The 22,474-nt window shown below is 44.8% G+C and overlaps 1 protein-coding gene across 9 annotated transcripts in view; it reads right to left on the bottom strand.

The window, feature by feature from the left end:
* ARID1B (AT-rich interaction domain 1B) overlaps nt 1-22,474 on the bottom strand; it is a 446,720-nt gene that overhangs the window by 55,870 nt on the left and 368,376 nt on the right. For 6 of the 9 annotated variants that reach the window (XM_053904333.1, XM_053904331.1, XM_053904329.1 and 3 more), the window contains 3 exons: nt 17,471-17,650; nt 3,107-3,434; nt 1,200-1,328 (listed from right to left, as the gene is read on the bottom strand). In XM_053904333.1, the coding sequence (XP_053760308.1) occupies nt 1,200-1,328; nt 3,107-3,434; nt 17,471-17,650 (637 nt within the window). The remainder of the gene's footprint in view (nt 1-1,199; nt 1,329-3,106; nt 3,435-17,470; nt 17,651-22,474) is intronic. The other 3 variants (XM_053904334.1, XM_053904330.1, XM_053904332.1) reach the window with 1 other exon arrangement.

The raw sequence follows: 22,474 nt of genomic DNA on the forward strand, positions 1-22,474 counted from the left end.
CAAAATTCTGTATTTGTTGGCCCACATTTAGGACCGTGTTTACAGGATTTAGAACTCTCGCCTGCAAAATTATCGTTTGCTCTCGCTGTCTAAATAAATGTATACCGAATACAAAACTAGTGACAGGCTCTCTGTTACGTATTCATAACAAGCAGTAAAAGCATAGTTCTAGAAGTTTAGTCTTTAAACAAAGCCAGCTGACTGTTCTCTGTTTTATTTGAACCAAAAATGTGGTGTGTTTCTACTGAAACTACTGAACAGCATTCAGTCTACGTAGGATAATCTTACCATCGCAACATGCAAAACAGCATCAATAATAACATTTCTGCTAAGTAAATCGCTCAATAACGATATGCTTTAAGAGCACTTATGAACCTAAAAATGGTGACAGCCTGTTGCTATATAGCTTTGCAGTAGGAAAAAAGAAAGCTACTTTTTGTTGCTGTATGTAATTCCTGTGTCGAAATGGGTAATAATATGGCAACACCATGTTTCGAAAGAAAATTCTGCGTTGGATTATTTGGTTGAGTTTTTCTGGTGACTTCAATATTCTAAAACTCCTTGGGAGATGGAAAGAATAGAAATCTTTGGCACAGGTATCTGCTCAGGGAGGCTGGAAAGAATCCCCTCCTAAGTCCTATTAATAACCTAAGTCCTGTCTCCTGCAGTGGGTCTCTCGTCAAACGCGGCCGCTGCTCTCTGAATTCAGGGGTGTGTGTGCGTGTGTGGAGCGGGTCACTGTCGTGGCAGAGATGACAATAACACAGTCATGATCACGGTGCTACACAACACAAGTTCCCAGACAACAGAGGGACGACAATGGGGGAGATCACGCCAGAGCGGGTGGCTTCATTACTTTTATGGAGATACAAGTTTTTCTTTCCCTCTCAGGCATGAAGGGAACAAGCCATGCCAAAAGCCATGCAGAGACAGGATCTGGGGGACAGCATGCACGCTCCCACCGCACTACCACAGTACCGTTCAGAAGAGTGAAGAACAAAACAGAACAAAACGAACCAAACCCCCGAAACAAACAAAAAGGAACGAAAAGACAACCCCCTCTGGGATGGATCTCCTCTTAGGTCTTTCACTTTCTTGTTCTGGGTGTTCCTTTCGCAGCCAGATGGCACGTTCATTAACAGTTTCAAAAAAAAAAAATGCCCAGGTCCCGCAGCAAGTCAGGGTATGTTGCTACCTACCCGTACTGGTCAGGCTGGTGCATCATGGGAGCCTGAGAGTTGCCATAGTTGGGGTGCTGGGAAGAAAACATGGGGCGTCCGCCAGCCCCAGACTGGCTGGGATAAGCAGGCGACCTAATGTATGGTGGCCTAAAGCAGAACAGAAGAACAACTTCTTTGGATTTGTTCTGTAGACAAGTACGAATCCCCCTGTCCATCATGTCACCTCCACACATAGGTGCGGCGGGGGCTACAGAATGTGGCATAATACTCTGTACCGTGCAGCTGCCTGGGAGGGGAGCTGGAGAACATTCCTTAAAAAGTGGGGGGGGGGGGGGCGGGGTGAAGGACAGGGCAGAGGAGAGAGAAAAGTGAGATTCTCAGATGTAATCTCAGTTTACGCTGCTGAAGCGGAGCTTTGACTTCGGTACAAGCCAAAAAATACACGGGCCCTCGCTGAAAACGGGCAGTGTGTGAAGGCAGGGCTTTGGAACTGCCTCCTGGTCAGAAACAGGAAAGGAAAACGCATGGATGTGGATTTATACGTTAATTTATACAAAATGATATATAAACTGATTCAGGAAGGGAGCATAGCAAGACTTTTTTATCAAGCAATTATGTCTTAATATCTGTGGTTATCTTCTCCCCGGGCCGCTATCCGAGGCCTCATCGTCCAATGCAGTCAGGTACTTTCTACTTGAAAATAACTTGTGCTTCAGGAGGTGCAACAATGGACAATTAACCCTAAATTAGAGCTTCAATTGGACCAGGCAAACCAGTTTTCACGGACAGGTTTATTAATACATTCCCTAAAGTCTGTGAGGTTCAGGTTAGTATCTGGGGTTCAGGAAATTTTAAGTAATTATAATGTGGATGAGAGAGAGAGAGAGAGAGGATGATTGATTTTCCTTTTGATTCCTCAAGGGAAATTTATTTTTATTTGGAGCAAACAGGGAGACTGAAGGGGTCCCTAACATTCCCCAAATAGCAGCTTTCAGAGGAAAAGTAACAAAGGACACATTTAAACACACACACATACACACACGCACATTTTTCTCTCCCTTTGACAAAAATCTGATTCCTCTATCTTTTCTTCTGAAGATACCGTAACTTCAGACATAGCTGTCAACGTGCTTTGTTTTAAAACATATTTTAACATATGCTAAACGTAATTTAAAACATATTCATAAGTGCTTCCTTTAAAACTAGTCACTTCGGTCATAAATTTTTAATTAAGTACGTTATTTTTATATAGGTTCAATATTTGCTTCAATCATTTTAGAAATCAAGATTAAAAACAAGTGATTGAGGCTAAAGCCTTGCTCTATCAACTTAAACTTTATGAAATATTATCTTTGCTTTATTAACCACATTTTGGTTTGGACAGAGAGGTATGCCCAGAGAAATAAAATATAAGAAGATGACATCTATAAATCTCACACGTATACATTTAGACAAACACACACGATACAAATATGTGCATAGACGAGGTTTCTATTTTATAAAGATTTTTATGGTGGGGTAAAAAAAAAAAAAAAGAAAAAAAGAAGGTGGTTCTTTTTCAGTGTTTTCGATCTTAAAAGCCTAGTTTTTCAGGCTTCACACTTTCCTGCCTAAACCTAGCTGTTCTAAACGGAACCATGAGATATGCCACTGCTCTGGGCTGGTTATAAGGACTCCTCGCAGTCATTTCAAAGAACCTCCCACAACTCAGATTCCTTCCTCGATGTCTCCCGGAACGTGTTCTGTCGTTCACCTGTCTGTACTTTGCGGTACAGAAAACATTAACACCGAAGGAACGGCCGAGCAAAATCGCACTCCACTGCTCCCCCCCACCCCCCGCCCCGGGTGACCCGGGTGACGATGTAGCTCTGTGCTCAGCACGTGCTCACACGTCCGCACCCAGACCACCTGCCCCGACGGCATACCTGCTTTGTGCCGAGTTTGCAGCGGCCTGCATCACTGCGGCAGCTGCCTCCTGTGCCTTACGGTTCACGGTTGGCATCGGTGGCCCCATTCCTGGCCCTCCCTGCTGGGACATGCCGGGAGAGCTGGGGGTCATGCTGCTCATATTTCCAGGAAACGGCCTGTTCTGCATCCCAGCTGATGGCATTCGTCCCAGGGGCATAGCACCACACGGCTGGCTTGGCCCTTGTCCGTGCATCTGGTTGTTGGCATTGATGCCCATGCCGGGCCCTGGGCCGCTGTAGCTCGCACTGGGCACCCCACTATACGTTGGGGGTCTGGAGTAGTTACCTAAACAAAAAGTAAACACAAATTGAAGCCTTTTACTTAGTATCTGTACTTGTGAGGACGGCCACGAGAAAGACTTCTCGTCCAACAGTGTGATCAACACAGAATATCAGCCATGACCCTTATTAACCCTTCCCCTGCTGGCACCGACGAGGCGGGCTGTGGCAAAATAAGCTATCTTGGCACATTCCAAGGCAAAGAGCCACGCAGGCCCGCTGAGAGAGGGAGGGGACAATCAGGCTGATCATTAAAACAACCTATGCACAGGCGAGGGATATGCTAGCAGTGAGTGTTGGTGCTTCAACACACCCAACGTTCACATTTCTGCATTTTACCCCAGAATTATTTCAACCCCTAGTCCTTAGGAACGTGCCGCTGAGACTGCATGACTACCCCACTACTGCATGCGGCAGTCATGACAAAGGGCCAGAAAGACGGCATGTAAGACAAAATGCACATCTGGTCAAGATTATCCTCCAAAACCCCACAGGAGGGGTCACATGGAAACTCAGCATTGGTCCAGCAAAGCAACCAGTTTTTCTCTGGTGTTGGGAGCAGGGTTTTCGTTTTGTTTTGTTTCCGCCTTGAGCATCAGATAAAGCAGCTCGCTTGTGCTTGGTGCCATGTCCTCGGAAATATGGTTTCACGTACTAGCACGACAGTCAACGCGGTGAAGGGGTGGTGGCATCCGGTGGGGGCAGACAGACCCCCCCGAGCCCCCATTCACGCTGGCGCATGCGCTCGCAAGGAGAGCAGCAGCCTCAAGGACCCCAATTATTTCAAAAGTTTTCTCTCTCCTTCCACACCTTTTACTTTGACCGAGTGTACATACATTAAAGGCATAAGTAATGTCGTTCCAATAATAACAATTGCAGAGAGTAACTGCTGAACCGTACTGTGTTTGACATGCTGGGTTAAGTGCTTTACATCAATGGTTTCGTTCGCTTCTCCAAAAACCGTATGAAATACATATATAAATGACCATGATTCCATTTACAAATGAAGAAAATCGACAGCTAGTAGGTTAGGATTCAAGCTCCAGCAAAAACAGGTTCTAGGACCCATGTAATTAACCAGTACGATATGCTGCTTTCTCACAAATGATTATTGAAACAAATGTAAAAAGCATTTGCGGAATATGGATAAGCGTTTCTCAATCGATCCTTACTGCTTTCTGGAAGAGCCTCCTTGTCAAAATAACGTAACTGTTTTAGGCACAGGGGATATAAAATTAAATACAATTCAATTCCTACACTCAAGCTGCTCACCGTGTGTGTGTGTGTGTGTGTGCGCGCACGTGTGTGAGGTGTAGCAGCAGTGATAAGACAAGAAAAAGTATGAACGCAAAACCAGAAAGATAATGTACTGTTAAAAGTGCAAGAGAATGGAGAGCAAGTCTGCTTGAGGGGGGAGGGGGTCAGCGTGACAGTGTAGTTCAGCGAAGATTTCTTTGCTGGGCCGTGGCCTCAGGAACCCGTGGGGGGCAGGCCCTGGGACCTGGGAGCACTGGTGCTGAGTGAAGGCTCCACTCCACACATACTAACTACCAGACCTCAGCTCATTCTCCTCTTTCTTTTCCCATCCTCTTCTCCACAAAGCAAAGATTATCACCTCTAATATGGTCTGCTTGAGGAGTGGTTGCTAGGGTTCAAGGGCATAAAGTATGTAAAGTATTGCAAACACAGAGTCAAAATGGTAGGGGTTAGATACCTGAGTGGCGAGTAAGGCAGAAGAGAGGACAGCGTGCACACGGCACAGCCAGCCAGAGAGCAAACGATCTCCAGATAAGTCACGGAGGAGCTCTGTGTGGCTGGGACGGGGCCCCGGGGGAAGAGGTCAGACCTGCATGGTCTCGTGTTCCAGGCCGCCAAGTGTAGGGTTTATTTGGAAGATAAGGAGGAGCTTCCCCAGGTTTTCCAGCAGAAACTGGATTTGACTAGTAAAAATATCAAAAGCAAATACTTGATATTTACTATGTGCTAAGCTCAGTTCCAAATTCTTTGCATTAACTCACTTGATCCTTGTATCAGACCCAAGAGGCCCCTATTATTACACTGCTCATTTTAGAGATGAGGGACCTGAGGCACGGGACGTTGGGGAGCTTGTCTCGAGGTCAAGTGCCCGACGGGCAGAGGAGCCACGGTTTGCACTCAGGTAGTCTGTGTGTGCAGTTCAGAGTCCAGGCACATCACACCGCCGTGCAGCCTCTCAGATGCTTAAGGAAAAACCACACTTACGTAACGTATCATCACGACAGGAGAACCAGGTTTTCTTAAGCCCACACATGTAAAGCAGCATGACCTACAAATCCACAAGAGATCCGTGGACTTTCAACACTGACTGGGTACTTGCTCTCTGTTAGGTGCATCACATGAGCTTTCTTATTTGGGTGTCGTGAAGAGTGTTATTTATTGCAGATGGTACGGAAGCCACCATTCACAAGGACCATGGGCCGCCACACTCTCTGTAAAGGGTGGGGCAGTAAATAGTTTAGACCGTATGGGGCAAGACAGTCTCAACTCAACTGCCTCTGTGGCTCCGACGTGGCCAGAGGCGCTATCTCCACAAATGGAAGCGCCTGTGTTCCAATAAAACTTTATTTACAGATACAGGTGGTGGGCCAAAGTGGGCCATAATCTGCTGGCCCCTGCTATAGACCAATCTTGGGACAAACTAATGAAGTGCTCCACCAGCACGGAAAGCGACTTGTTAAAGCCAGATTTCTTTGACCCCGGATGTCCTCTGGAAGGCTAAAGAAAGCCTAAAGAGGAATAACAGAGGGAGGCACTAGCAGCTGAAGGAACTGGAAAATGGAGAGAAAAACAAAAGAGAATAGAGGGAACAGGAGAGGTTTGATGTAAATTACTTCAGGACCACCGAGTTACATGCGGGTGGGTCTTTTATGGCCAGCTCCTCAAATTTAAACTGCCTTCTCGTAAGACGACACTCTGCCTTTGCAGAAACAAACGTATGCTGTTTCCAAGTAAAAGGTAAAACATTCACTGTTTATCAATTTCAAAGTTCTTTATAAAAAGTTCTTGTTTCAGAGTCTCCCACCCCACAGGACCCCACATAAGGTCCCCGTCTGTCTTCCCGTCACAGCATCTTGGTGGAAAGGGCACCTTATGCCTCCCCGGCTTGTGAGGGACACGGCGCGGTGGGCAGGCTGCCGTCCTGCCTCTTCCCACGCCTCCTCAGAGCGCAGTCCTCAGAACGCGTCTCTGGGGGCAGAATTAAGATTTCTCCTCTCCGCCCTCACTGACCTCACACGCCCTCACTTCCAGACAGCCCGATAACATCAGTGAAGACAGGGCTCTTTTTTGGCTCTTGCTTTTATTAAAAATAAATCGACTCATTCACAGCTCGAATGCAAATGAAATTAATTCACATACTCATTCGATTACCAGTTCCCACCCTCCCCCAACACTTGGTAAGTGACTCATTTGGTAAGAAACCTTACTCAGTGAAAACATATGTACCCTTTGCTTTCGAAGGAAATGAAATAACACTTTAATCTTGTTTTAGAAAACAAGCATTTAGACATGCTTATCTCAGACTATACCCACAGTGCGGTTTTATTAGAGAAGAAGGTTCCTGATTTTGTTGAACTCTGCTTACGGGGGGAACAGAGAATTTCCATCACACTGGGTTCCTGTACTTGGGGTTTAACCGGCAGGCAGGAGCTGTACTTTAATGATCCCAAAGGAAAGAAAGGATGGCGATGTTCGGTTACCCTGGACCCGACCTCATCTATCTCATTCGTGGCGTGTGCGAAAAAGAGCTGTGTCTCCGTGGCTTTGCTCAATTCAGCAGCCAGGCGGCGTCCTGCCATCGGGCGGTGGACGTGCTGGACCACAACCACCAGGCACACCCAGACATGCACGCAAAAGCACTTGTGCTTAGAAAGGCCCGTTGAGTACCGGGCTCCCAATCTAATTTTCCTCAATCAGTTGGGTTGATTCCATGAATCGGCACTCAAAAGCACACGTCAAGGGAATATGTTCTAATTATAGAGGCCTCTACTTGGTGGAAGAAATACAAAGTCCCCTTTTCTTCTCCTTGAAACTCTAAAGACTTTCCTCATTAAACTCACATGCCTGGATAAAAATGCTTTCTAAAGGCTTTAAATGGCTTAAGAGGCAGCGATGGACAAAGCGCAGGCTCTAGAATTTGGGTCTGAATAGCGGCCTGACCTTGGACAAGTTACTTAACCTGTCTGCACATCAGTTCTGCCATCTGTAAAGTAACGAGAGTCGTGGGGAATAGGTATGGAGGGACTAGGACAGCGCCGAGCACGGAGTCCCCTAATAAACGACCGTTGTTACTACCGCCATCACCATCGACGCTCATAACACCCTCAACAGCCACTGATCATTGATGATCTTGTCCCCATGGTCTTTTAAAAATGCGTGGAAGGAGTGAAAAAATGATTAATGCCGCCGCCTTGCCCACTCGATAACGTATCTTTCTCCTCCAAATAAATAAAAACCAAACACGTAAGCCAAGCAAAATATGAGAGGAAAAGCCAGGAACGAGAAGTGCAATCTTATTTCCATGTTTCTCTAATAGATTAGTAATTTGTTGGCACTGGCTTTGACAGAAAACAGATGGATCCAGCATTAAGCACAATGAAGGCAGCAGATGCTGGTCCAGCCCACCTCAGCTGGACGGGTCTGGCAGCCAAGTCCGAGAGCTCACGGTTTTCAAGTGGGTTCATCTTGGCACACCAGCTTTGGAAAACCGGTCGCCAAATAAATCCAGGTTTCAGCCTACCGGGAGTTATAGTCAAGCGCCAGAGAGAGGAAGCAGGAGCGAGACTCCATTCAAGTCACCATGATTATTTCAGGGGAAGTGCAGATAATTCTGTACCTGACTCTGGAGTATTTAAATTTGCTAGTTACAATCAATATTCCAAGCTTAGCGCTTTTATTGAACTATTAAGTGTTTCCACTCACATATGAAGTTTTGCTTCTCCGTTTCACCATTCAACAAATTATTTATGAGTAACTTTTACAGGCAAGGCTCTCCATTATTCCCCCATGCTGTGGAGGATACAATGGTGCCCAAGTCACAGAACCGACACTTTACCCCGAGCAGGAGAAAATAAAATGGATAATTAGCAATGTATTATGATAAACATGTTTGTGAATGAGGGCTAAATACGCATTTACCTCGTTGTTTAGTTAATAACGTTCGCTCCTTTTCGCAGCTGTCTACTACATAATATGATTTTAGGTCATGTCTAGAGATAGAATTTACGTACAATAACAATCCTGTGTAGTTCCATAACCACCACGATGTGGGTTATTTCTACCATGACCAAAAAACCCTGCCATTTTGTGGTCATTCTCACTCCCTCCCCCTCGTGGGAACCACTGATCTGATTTCTGTTCCTCCAGCTTTGCCTTCTCCACGATGTCATATAGAATCATACAGCATGTGGTCTTTTTGTGTCTGGCTCCTTTCCCAAAGCACCACGCTTTTGAAATTCATCCACATTATTGCACACATCAGTGGCTTGTTCCCTTTTGTTGCTGAGGAGCATTCAATTCTGTGGACATTTGAGTTGTTTCCAGTTTTTGGCGATACGAACAAAGCCGCTAACATTTGCACACAGGTCTTTGTGTGGACATAGGTTTCATTTCTCTTGGCAGAACCCTAGGGATGAGAGAGTGCCAGGTTGAAGGCTAAGTACATGTCGGGCTTTTGAAGAAACCCTACCACAAAATGTGTAAGTTCAAAAAAAAAACACGTAGGAGTTCTAATTGCTCTACATTGTTGATATCGCCAACGAAAAAAAAAAAATTAGCGGGGCGCCTGGGTGGCTCAGTCGGTTAAGCATCCGACTCTTGGTTTCGGCTCAGGTCATGATCTCACGGTTTGCGAGTTCAGGGTCCGCATCGGGCTCTCTGCTGTCAGCGCAGAGCCTGCTTCGGATCCTCTGTCCCTTCCTTGTTCTGCCCCTCCCCTGCTCTCTCTCTCAGAAATAGACATTAAGGGGGCACCTGGGTGGCTCAGTCAGTTAAGCGTCCGACTTCGGCTCAGATCATGATCTCGCGGTCCGTAAGTTCAAGCCCCGCGTTGGGCTCTGTGCTGACAGCTCAGAGCCTGGAACCTGTTTCAGATTCTGTGTCTCCCTTTCTCTCTGACTCTCCCCGGTTCATGCTCTGTCTCTCTCTGTCTCAAAAATAAATAAACGTTAAAAAAAAAAAAAAGAAATAGACATTAAGAAATAGAATGATTTTGAGCATTTTTCACATGCTTATTTGCTGGTTACCGTATTTCATAAGATCCTTTCTGTGTTAAAAAAAAAAAGTTCTATTTCAAAAACCTTTCAACCCCACCTTTTTACACAGGCTGATCACACAATGCTGCTCTTTGGGCACCACCTGACCGAGTAGATAGGAAGACCACAAATGCAGGTTCAAAATGAAAGCTGACTTACCCCCAGTTGCATTAAATCCTACCACTGGTGGGAATGAATAATTTGTTTTTGGAATCGATAAGTATGGGTACCATATTTTTTCCCTAAGTCAACATGCATTTTCAAGTCTTCACCATGTACGAGAAGTGACCATATTGCACAAAGCTCGGAACAGAGGGGGAAAGGCCTACTACCTTACAGTTTGGGTTCAGAGTTTCACTTTTGGTAGTTTTTTCTCCATATGTTACAAAAATGGACCCCTTCAAAAATTTAATTATACAATAATGCAAGTTCAGTACAGTGAGTACAAGAGCAGAGAGAGAAACAGACAAAGGTGATCCTTCGTTTCACCTCCCAAAGGTAATTTTTTTTTTTTTTACTGATTTTTTAAAAAAATTTTTAACGTTTATTTTTAAGAGAGAGAGAGAGAGACACGGGGCGCCTGGGTGGCTCAGTCAGTTGAGTGTCTGACTGCCTCAGATCATGATCTCGTGGTCCACGAGTTCAAGCCTCACGTCGGGCTCTGTGCTGACTGCTCAGAGCCTGGAGCCTGCTTTGGATTCTGTGTCTTCCTCTCTCTCTGCCCCTCCCCGCTGGCGCTCTCTCTCTCAAAAATAAAATAAACGTTAAAAAAAATAATAAAAAGAGAGAGAGAGAGAGAGAGAGACAGAACACAAGAGGGGGAGGGGTAGAAAGAGAGGGAGACACAGAATGTGACGCAAGGTCCAGGCTCTGAGGTGTCAGCACAAAGCCCGACGTGGGGCTCGAACTCATGAACTGTGAGATCATGACCTGAGCTGAAGTCGGACGCTTAACCAACTGAGCCACCCAGGCGCGCCCCCTAAATAGTTCTTAAGGGCCTCTTATGTGCTAGCTCTGGGCTAATGGTTGGGGATTCAGCAGCGAATGAAGGCAAAAAGCCTACATTCTGGTGGCAGAACACAGGCAAAGGAGCAATCCTAGAAGACGTCGTATGGCTCTAAGTGCTATGAAGAAAGACAAAGGGAGATTTATACAGCGTGGTGAGGGAGGTGTCCGTGGGAAGGCGACTGAGGAGAGCCACTCCCGGGAAAGGAGCTGTGCATGTGTTGGTGGCCTCTCAGCAAGGAAAAGTGGATCCTCAGAGAAACAACGATCACTGAGGCTGACATCACACACAGGCCCAGAAGACATACGGGCACAGTCAGATGCCAGTATCGGGCTCCAGGGCAGTGAGTGAAGGAGAAGGCATAGGCCCTCAAATAGTACGGGTACAACTGTCTGCTACGTGTGACCTTCAGAAAGCCACTTCTTACTCCCAAGGTCAGTTTTCTCATCTGTAAAAAGGGTATAATACAGGATTAGCTATCTTACGTGGTTGCTGTGGGGGAAAAATGATAATAACTAACTACTGTTGGACAAGGACAGTCCATAAATAGAATCTTTCAAGGAACACAGAGAAACTATTCCAATATTAATAGGTTTTTAATCAGTGAAGTTACCTTTTTATGTATGCATCATATGTGTAATTTTATTTTCATGATGCACAGATATTCAAATTTATTTCTCAAACCGAGTATAAGAAAAAGCGCTTACATTAAAAAGGTATGACCTCAACTCAGTAGCCAAATTTAGTATAAAACAGTGAAATCTCTCTGGTAAGAAATGAAAAAGTGTCAGAGTCACCGCTGTCACACATTGCAAACGCACCTCTGTCCTCCCCTGGGCTCCAGAGTCCTTGCGCCCTGTGCTCGCAAGCGTCGAACAGCGCCCCCTGGAGGGAGAGCGCTTACCTGCTTCCCCTGATGGCTGAGGGACTCTGAGATCCGTCACCTGTGATTCAATAAGGCCATTTCTTTTCGGACGTTTGAAAAAAGGGCAGAGCTGTGGGCCCTGGGAAAAGGCTAAGATGTAAAGTAAAGCTGAACGTGCACATCCTGTGTCTCTACAGTGCTGTCCATGGCTGTCGTGACCAGGACCTGTAGAGGAGGGCCAGCCCACCGGGATGAGATGAGCTTACTCAGCAAGGGCAGTGCCTCGCGGCACTCCTGAGTGCTGTTGATTTTAATTGGCAAGGTAAAATAGTTTCACACCAGTCCAAGTTACAGCTGCTTTGTGTTTTTCTTTTCTTTTTTTAATTTTTCCTTTTTTAAATTTTAAGTGGTTTAAATTCCCAGGTTTTGATAAAATTGTGACGATCATCAGTCCGTTGAGAAAAATTCATGCGTAAACCTTGTAATGCGAAAGCTGAATTTGAGCATCAAAAGAAGAGGGCGTTAACGGTCTTTTGCTATAAATGACCTACTTCAATTTCTGTTTTCTTCTCCGGTCTTGGGGAGATGAAGATTTGGAATATTTCTTTAACAACAAAACAATATGGAATACGGAACTGAACACGTGCAGGGCACTGCAGATTTAACCATAAAATAAGGTTACGGTAATAAACTTGTCACACGCAGCACAACCGGATTCCGGGGGAGAAGAAACCGAGTTAACCAAACGGAGGGATCTGCACAGAGACCAGCCTTCCGAAAGCCAGAGAAGAGGATGTCGTCAGTCTGCAGCACTGTCCAGGGGGACGTGTGAACCCATGTGGCAGACACATTTCACCTCTGTGGGAGAGAGGCTGAATTCAGCTTAATTCAATAATAAGACTGCGATTCTGGACTTGGAAGAGTGGAGACTGACATCCTGGGTCGTGGTGACACTAAGGTCACTACTACAAGGTACTGAGTGGACTGCTCCCTACTAACATGCATTCTTCCTCTGCAGCTGAAACAGTTGTAAGATGATCAATGTGTAACTTGCTAGTTTGGAGCTGCATTCATTTCAACTAGGTATGATTTGGAGTTTTCTGAATTCATTGAGAAACATATGTTAAAGGAGAAGGAATATTTCAAATGGCATCTACTTTAGAAAAAAAAAAACCCTTTAACTTCTTTGGGAAAAATACCTTAAAAAATTTTTTTTTGATGTTTATTTATTTTTAAGAGACAGAGATCAGAGCACGAGCGGAGGAGGGGCAGAGTGAGAGGGAGACACAGAATCCAAAGCAGGCTCCAGGCTCTGAGCTGTCAGCACAGAGCCCGACGCGGGCCTTGAACTCATGAACCAGGAGATCATGACCTGAGCTGAAGTTGGACACTCAACCAACTGAGCCACCCCGGTGCCCCAGAATAAATACCTTTTATCAAGTAATTTAGAAACAAAAGGCCCATCAGACTCATCTGATTGAAAGTTCCCTGCTTCCTAAGACCCACACTATACAAATTAAGGCATAAACCCAGGCCTGCTTCAGGGTACAAACCTGGGAAAAAGCTGTATGTGGTGGTGCAGACCCTGTCATACAAGTGAGTGAATAACTGAGGGGAATCTAAGCTCAGAATTATTTAGTTGCCCAAGGAAATACTGCTATTTAGAGCAAAATTAAGCCTAGACCCCCACTGCCCGCAGTGACAAATGTGCAAAAAGTATTTGTGGACAGTCCGTGTGACAGACACTGTTTTAGAGAACACAAAAACAAGACAGTCTTTGTTCTTAAGAAACATGAAGGCGAAATTTGTTTCAGCAATCTTTCCCCCAAATTCTTTTATTAATAATTAACGTGTCAATTACATAATTCCATTCTATTTATTAAAGCAAGTCTCGCGGCCCTACTTGCAAACACCTCGTAAGGGTAGTTATTATATGTGCTTGCCTGAAGGTAGAAAAGTGCTATTTCATAAAATACACTGCAATTAGACATTTTCACACATTTAGATTGGACTCATTCCATTTGCATATGTAATAATGCAGACTTTAGTAATATACATTTCTAAAAAATTTCCTTCTTCACTTCATAGAAACTTTTTTCTTAATCTCTAGTATCTTTGATGTGTTTCCAAGCCTGAATTCCCCAAATGCTCCTCGTTCCTTGAAGGCAAGTAGTTTGTCTTTTGGTTTCCCCAGTGGCTTTCTGAATGAATGAACCAGCAAGGAGGGTACATCTATGGCGTGGGAAATAACACCCCAGTGACTATGTGAGTGGCCTCTGAAATCTCCCTTGGTTTGAACCCAGGCTCTGTCACCTACTAGCTGTGAGATCGTGGGTCAATTACTTAACCTGCTCATTTGCAAATGGGGACAATGTGAGAGCTTCCCATTAATTAAGCAAATGGGTGAGTCTGCCCGAATTTGAATCCTGGCATGACCGTGGCGTATCCTGGTGAAGCTGTCTCTGTTTCTCCATCTGTCCAGGGGTAAATGGTACCCGTCCTGTAGTATGCCGTGAGGATGAAGTGAGTTAATCTATGGAACACACTTCAAACAGGACCCAGGGCACAGTAATGGATGTCGGCTGTTACTACTAAATAACAATTTTGCAGAAGTCGTTTCTGACAGTAAGAAGACTTAAAAAAAGATCGTAAGGTATTTTCCTCTGAGATCTCTTCAAAACAAAACTAACAGAGAAGACACTCATCCAGTTAGGAACAGAAACAGAAGATGAAAATAATGGCCTCTGTGGCTCACACACAAGTGATTCTTTTCAGAGATGTTAAAACACGTAGCATGAAAATGCAAGCTGAATGTCTGATGACTAATTTGAGTAGCTAATTAAGACAAGGTAGAATAAAATACTTATTTTGGGTCCAGTTTAAAAAGATCAAGTTTAAAAAGATCAACAAAGAGAGAAATGCAAAGGTAAGGACACTTACTGAATTGAGTAATTGTGTTACAAGTGCTAATTTCCTGTCATTTAGTGCTTGCTGGGGAAAGGAGAATACAATAAGGAAAGGCCAACAATTCGGAGCTGAAGGCAGAGTCCCAGGACACTGCTTTTCAGCACACGGCATTTGGAGCCAGTCAAGGAACGCAGGAGGAGGCACAGCTCGGGGTGGACACGAGCAAGCTATCACTCGGGAGAAGGAATGACAGAGAGGACAAATCTGAGGGCACCTGTTTTCAAAATGAAGAAGTGTTGAGTATGGAAATGATCTTCCATATTCTAAATGGTTTCTAATATCAACCTGAACTCAGTATTTATGCCTGAAAATAAATCCCTTCTTGACCATATAACCAAAGTGTGATGTGGTGGGTCCAGTGGGCCGCATGGATATAAAAGGCTTCAGACAAGAAGCAAGATTTAGACTTGTAGAATATTAGAATTGGAAGCAAATTCTAAAGTAACACGATCTAATTTTCTCATTTTCTAGAGGAAAGGTAATTCCCAAAGAGTAAGCAATTTTCCAAGGACACTCAGCAGTTTGGATGAGAACCCTCACAGGTTCAGTGTTCTTAAATTATGAATCTTCATGTTCAATTATTCCAGAAAACTGAGGGTTTTACTCAGAGAAGAAATCCATTCTATAGAAATTGCCTTTCCTGCTATTAACTCCAATAGCATAAACACTTTCTTCGCTCTTCACAAAAGACTCCTCAGACAGTCAAGCTTCCATCTTCCCTTATTATGAGAACAGTAGAGGATGAGGTTGCAAGAGTGAATTATTTAAGAGAAGACAGACCAATTTTCAAGATTACAAGAAGCCCTTGTGAGTGTTAGCAGTCAAGTCCCAGACCTTTAGCCACTCCCAATTCTGGGAGCACAAGCCTGACCTGTCTCCAGTTACATGCTGAGCACAAGTCCACATTTTCTGTGTATATCACAACTTACAGACTGCTTTTCTAACTTTCACTAAAGTTTCCTTCTTTTCACAACAGCCAAGGAAGCCTTGAAGACGCCCGCTGAGCGGAGTTGGTGAGCGGGTGTGCTCTCTCACAACCGGTCTCTCACTGACCTGCCTTAGGTCAGCAACAAACTTCGTCGTGCCGCAGCTTCCTGGGGCTGACAGGGAACAGGGCAGACTTACTGTCAACTGGGACCTGAACTCCTAGGGCCTACTGAAATTAAGATCTTGGAAAATCATTAATGATATGGTGTGAAGGGAATCAAGCAAAACACAAAGTCTATATCCACCCTGACTACATGCATGTATTGACAAAGGCCGGAAGGGGCCAAATAAAACGTTTTTTTTTAAGTTTATTTATTTTGAGAGAGAGACAGAACAAGCAGGACAGGGGCAGAGAGAGAGGGAGAGAGAGAATCCCAAGTAGGCTTCAGGATCTGTGCTGAGCCCAATGCGGGGTTTGATCCCAGGACTGTGAGATCATGACCTGAGCCGAAATCAAGAGTCGGATGCTTAACTGACTGAGCCAGCCAGGCACCCCTGTTTTGGGTGTTCTAACATAGTTTCCCTAACAACAGAGATAGTTGGAATGTAAAATAACAAAGCAATGTAAGGCAAGGAAGCAATGTTATACTGGGAATATTGAATATTGAATAATATTATAATCTTTCAGAAAGAGATCTTCCAAGATAAGATAGTATGTTGATAACTCAATTTTCAAACCGTGAAATACTATAAACAGAAAGAAAGCATTTTTCTGAGAAAAACCAGGTGAGAAACACCAGGTGAAAAGCCAAGAAGGTGCTAAGGCCTCATAGAATCATCTAGCTTTGTTAGGCACACACTCAATGGCTGGAGAGGCTCAATGAACCCCAACAGAGCTCAATGGTTTGCTAAACAGACACAAATGTCTTCAGAAAATAAAACTTTATTTAACAGGAGGAGACCTGACTTTGTTGTTGTTTTACTAGAACCTCCTAGTGGGCATTCATCATCTCCACTTGGAAAATTCCTGATATTTTCAGAAGTGAGGAAACTCTGGGAATTGTGCCAGATTATCTCATTCTCTCTAAATTATCCATTAATGTCTAAGTTAAATAAACAAAACATAAAGAAGGTGCTAAATTCAAATGCCTTATTGCCAAAAGTGACTTAGAAAAAATATGTATCAGGTTAAAAACCTTGATAAAAGGATTCTACATGTACATGAAAAAACATACATCAATTTCCAGGAAGGCAGATGTAAACAGGGCATCTTGGCATAGTCTCATTTATTTTTCCACTCGTCTTATCTCCCCTCCCCCCTTTTAAAAGACTTTACTTTTAAGTAATCTCTACACCCAACGTGGGGCTAAACTCACAACCCCAAGATCAAGAGCTGCACGCTCCACGGACTGAGCCAGCCGGGTGCCCCCTTATTTTCCTTTTTGAAAGACATGCCCATTTCAGGCTTTGTTCTATCTTCTAAGAGTAAGACCAGTAATGACTGAAAAAATGAGAACTACTATTTATCAGATATAGCACTTTGGAGACAAACTGGGAGCAGGTGTAATGGGACGACATCCGTCTGAGTAGTGAGCACATTGTTAAGGGGGCACAATCAGAATCCAACATAATGAAACCCAAGTTTTAAATCAGAAACTTTTTGAGGACAAGGCCTGTGTCTATTTCTCAACGAGCATTTCAAACTACATCACAGAAACTAAGATTTACTCCTTCATTAATAACACACATATTAAGAGCATTTGCCACAGTGTCTGATGCATGAATGCTTAATGAACACTTGCTATAATTATTCTTCCCATCACGACGGGCAACTGAAGGACTGTGGGTTTGCATTAACCTCACCAACCCGCCGGGTAACAAATAATGGGATCTTACAAGATGTTTATAATATGAAGACCTCGAAGGACTAACATATTAACAAAACCTCTACAGCCTACTGCGATGCATTTTTGAGAAACATCGTTTACCTTGTGGTCCATACTGGCTCATCTGCGGACCATAAGTCCCACTTGAGTTACTCTGCTGAAAGCTACTGATTCCAGGATGCATCTGGCCTCCAGGAGAAGGATGAGGCGACATGGATGGTCCTGTCTGTTGAGGTCCATATTGAGACATCTGAGGGTTTCTTTGTGTGCCTGCCATAAAACCTAGGTGGGAAATAAATGGAAATATGTAAGTGTAGGTGACAAAACGGACATGGGATTGTGTGGAAGGTGGACACGAAGAAGACTGGCACTGTGCGACTCCCCTAAAGAAACATCTAAAGGTATTTCAAACCCAAAGTGGGGGATCTGGAAGGGTCCCCTGGGGCTCCCCTAGTCCTAACTCGGAACGCCCATTAGAGTTCCCGGGAGCCCAGTGGATCGTGAACTAGGGAAAGGAGAAGAGGGAGGAAGGGCGAGCAAGCTTAACCTCTCCTGGAGATGAGGCCCCTACCAAAAGCCACAGGAACACCCAGGACCCTCTTATCCTGAGAGCCTTCCATTCCTGCCAGGCTGATCTCCGGGATGCATGTCTCCCGCCACCCAAACATCCTGCCCTTCTTCTCAAGGCCAGGCCAGTACCTTTCTCTCCTCTGCACGGAACTGTTCTGCCCCCCCTGGTCTCCTGAGCAGCCACTGTTCACCTTGACTCCTAAGCGCTGCAGACCTGAACCCTGATTCAGACCACCGCTTACAGGTCCGCTGTGAACAACGGGCGGGTCTGAAGTGGATCCTGCTGTTTCAGAACCCTGACTTCCTCCCGTAAACCTGCCAATGGCGACGGCACTCGCCCACTGTCCCCGCCAGGCGCCAGCCCCCACCCGTTTCCTAGGTGTGCGCCCATCCTGTTGCCTCCGCTCCCCTCCATTTCTCCAGAAGCTTGGCCAGCGCTCATATCCCCCTCCCCCAACACTCATCTCCAAGCCTCTGCGCCACCCACCCCTGCTTTGTTCCTTTCGCCTCACTTTCACAAAGCTGCCAGAACCATCTCTCAGGAATAAAAAAAGAAATTAGAGCATATCTTTCCTGCACGAAAGCCCTCAAGGCTTTCCCGTGAGCCCGGGAACCAAATGCAAACCTCTGGCCATGGCCTGCGGGCTCCTCTGTGGTCAGGCGTTCGGGTCTCACTCCAACCCCATTTCCTATGGCTCCGGGCAGCTACAAAGCCTGGCTCCCGAGAATGTTCTCCCACCTGCCGATGCTTTCTCCTCTCCAGGGCTCTTCCCCGGCTGCCCACCCTGACGCGGAACCACCCTGGCCATTTCTCACTCGTGTTTCTTCACGGCACTTCTCATAACCTGCAATCGTTTCCCCGTATTTTCAACTCACTTAGCCTCTCTCTCCCCGCTAAAAATCGGCTCCATGAGGGCAAGGATCATGTCTGTCTCAGTGCTGCATCCAAAGTGCCAGCAGAGTCTGGCACATGGTGGGGAACTATTTATTGAATGGATGATCATTAAATTCCTCATGCGCCCAACAGAACGCAGAGCACAACAGAGTAGGTGCTTAGCAGGTAGCTATCCAAACGGATAAAGAAAATACATCTTTAAATTATGCAGGACCATAACGTCAAGGTACATCCAGTCATCAGCAATTCGGGCAAATATAAACAAGCATGTAGAATGAACTGTGAAAGACTCATTTGGACAGAGTAGCCCAAATCAAGACATGTATCTAAAAAAAAGCTAATATCGTCAAACTAACATACTAACAAAGGGCTGTCTGAATAACAGCTCCAGGAACCCAGGAGCTTGGGTTAGTCAGAGGTCTCATGTGTCAGGTGAAGCCTCTAGTTTCCTGCAGAGTGCGCAGGTGGGAGTGGGGTGGGGGGTTGGGGGGAGGCACGGGAAGAGCCCAGGACAGTAGCTTCTAGAGAGAGTCTACTGAGGCAGCTGGAGGGAAGATGATGCCCCGATCCAACACCAGCATAAACTTGGGGGGGATAAATGAGGCAGGACATTTACCGAGGTCATGGTTTATATTTCAGCTAGGAAAAAAAAAAAAAAAGATCTTTCAACATTGCTTCATCTTAAGAGACAGAATAAAAGTAAGAAGAGCTATTCCATTTATTTATAAAGATAAGTCTTATGAAATTGGGCTCAACTGGCAGCTCCTAGATATAAATCATCATAGAAAATGTTTGCTTTTTCAAATCTGAAAACAAACAGAAATCAGAGCACTAAAATTACTATAAATGATTGCATCTTAAGATGTTTCATGAAATATTTATCTAAGCTTTACTATAAAATTCTCGAGAGTTTCATATAGAGTCCTGTTTAATAAAAAATGTGTTTAAATTCCATACAGATTGTGTGGGTTTTTCTTTCTTTCAGAGAATGGCCGCTGTCTTCTTCATTAGTTCAAGAAAATAACACAGGTCCTTTTCTGGGGCATTAAATTCCACTTCAACCATGAAAGTGTCCATGCTGAAGGATTTAGGACCTTGGATAATATAGTACATCCTCAGGTTATTGCTGCCTCTGGGACACTTAATAGGCTTAAGGTTTGTTCAAATGAGTTCTAAGAATTCTTACCCGGGCAAGTTATTTCTTTATTTCTGACTGTTTACTCAGTCCTTAAAAATATAGATGCCACATTCCACTCGAATTCCCTCACTCATCACCGGCATTTTGCAGAAAATCAAGTTTGTGAAAAGATTCCAAGAGACGAGGAACACTAAGACAAGTTCGAGCAGATCATGTCACGACATCAAGTTCTACAACGCAGACACAAGGTCCTAGGGGTATGGAATCCACCTCCTTCCACAGAAATTAAAATTGGAAATCTATTTCTTTCTGTGGATGATTTGCAATGGCACCGCTTACAAAAGCGTCCTGAAATCTTATTTGAGGTTTTTGGAGAGACTCCTCTCTTTCCACGTGTTCCCCAGGAAGATAGAAGAAGGTGACATCACTTGCGTGTCTCCCTTCTTAGCTGTGGTCATCTAATGGCACTCAACTGGGAACATGAGGCTGAGACTACGGTCTGGTTTGCGTCACTAGCTCAGACTCTACTGGGAGAGACGGATACGTAAATAAACACATTTACAAGCGTGTACTGATCGAACGAGCTTTGTGACCTTCAGCAAATCCTAATTTATCCAAGTCTCATCTTAAAATGAAGAAGGGGCTGCTGTAGGATCAACTGGGACAGTGTGTGAAAATGTTCTGTACCGTGAAATGCGATACAGACAAGGGACCTGATGATACTTTTCTGGTTGATAAAGTGCCACAAATATCTTTTAACTCCTGAACACCTCATAGACGCAGATGTCCTTTCTAGCTAGAATGAACAAGCTCGTTTTTATGCATTTGTTTTTTATTTAAATGCGTGGAATCTATGTTACTCTAGTACTTGCGTAACTTTACAAACTCCAAATACGATAGGAAATTTTAAGACGGTATACAGTTGTCTCCCTTTACCTGCGGGCCTACGTTCCCAGACCCCCCAGGGGACGCCTGAAGCCTGTGGATAGTGCCGAATCCTATGTATATGATGTTTTTTCCCATACAAACATACCTATGATAAAGTTTAATTTGTAAACTGGGCACAGTAAGAGATTAACAGCAATAACTAATATAAAATAGAACAATTTTAACAATACACTGTAATAAAACCTATGTGAACATGGCCTGTCTCTCAAAATACCGCACGGCACCCATGCTGCTCCTTCTTGGGATGATGTCAGGTGACACGGTACCTACACTAGGAGACGAAGGGAGGTGAAGGACGCAGGTGTCGTGACATGGCGTTAGGCTACCACCGACCTTCTGGCCATCAGAAGGAGGACCATCCGCTTCTGGAGTGTGGCTGACTGCAGGCAGCTGAGACCCGGGCAAAGCAAAACCACTGATGAGAGGTGGTGGCGGGGGCGGGGGGGGGGGGTAAGTTCTGTATCCCCACCTCTTACCGCTGAGTTCCCCTCGCCAAGTGCAAATGGCTTTTAATGTATGCTTTCAGAGGTGTTTTATAATTTGTGTTTGATTCTGTATTTCTCTTGCCGTGAGGAAAGGTGAACATTTTGTTTAATAGCTGTTTTTAGTTCCTTTTCTAGAACTATTTATATCATTCGCCCACCTTTCTGTTAGTCACTCTGTCCTGACTATGGAGTATTTCATCTTGTGGATACAGCTCCTATTACGAAACAGTTGTGTGGCTCACCGAAGCTCTTGCACCCGCAATCCAGGGGAGACGGGGGCCTCCGCTGACATTAGACCACAGACTGTCTCAGCAGGAGAGCGAGACGATCGTCAGACTTGCATTTCTAGAGGCGACTGTGCTAGAACCTGCAGCATGAAGAAAGGGCTGCAGGGCAGAGAGGCTAGAACAGAAGCCCGGAGGCCAGTGACGAGGCAGGCAAAGTGACCCATAACAGAGAATCACAATTAAATGCCCGCAGCAGTCCTACTGGAAAGGCTTCCACTGTGCACAGAACTGTATTTTCAAAAGGCTACTGAGTATCACCGTCATCTAAACAAACTGATGAAAAATTTGAAGACAAAAGTTAGCTGAAAACGAAGAATTTCCTCCTTTCATCCTAAAGATAGAAACTCTGTGTGTCTACTATTTGTTTCCTCAACTGCAAATTAGGGACAATTGTGTCCATTGCATAGAGATGCTGTGGGGATTAAATGAGATAATACGTGTGACAAACTTACCGCGGGTGCCCAGAATCGTGGGCTCTCGGTGAATACTAGCTGTTGCTATTATCACACATCCACAGAAGGGGATCAAGATATCCAAGCAAGGATACCGAGCTAGTGGCAGTCCTGGCCCTTTCAGGTCTGCTAGGCAGAATACGGCAACTAACTTAACCTTTCTGACCTCAGTTTTCTCACCTGTTAACTGCGGAGGACGAGAAGCATAAGACTTACAGGGGATACTTCTAGTTCTGGTTCTCAATTCTGGCTGAAAGTACAAGATTTTCCTCTAGGAAAAATCTAATCAAGTTTGTAATTTCCATGTACATTTATTTGGGATATTTCTTGC

The sequence above is a fragment of the Panthera pardus genome, unplaced genomic scaffold, assembly GCF_024362965.1.
Source record: "Panthera pardus isolate Hobbes unplaced genomic scaffold, ASM2436296v1 HiC_scaffold_17, whole genome shotgun sequence".
In the NCBI taxonomy this organism is placed as follows: Eukaryota; Metazoa; Chordata; class Mammalia; order Carnivora; family Felidae; genus Panthera; species Panthera pardus.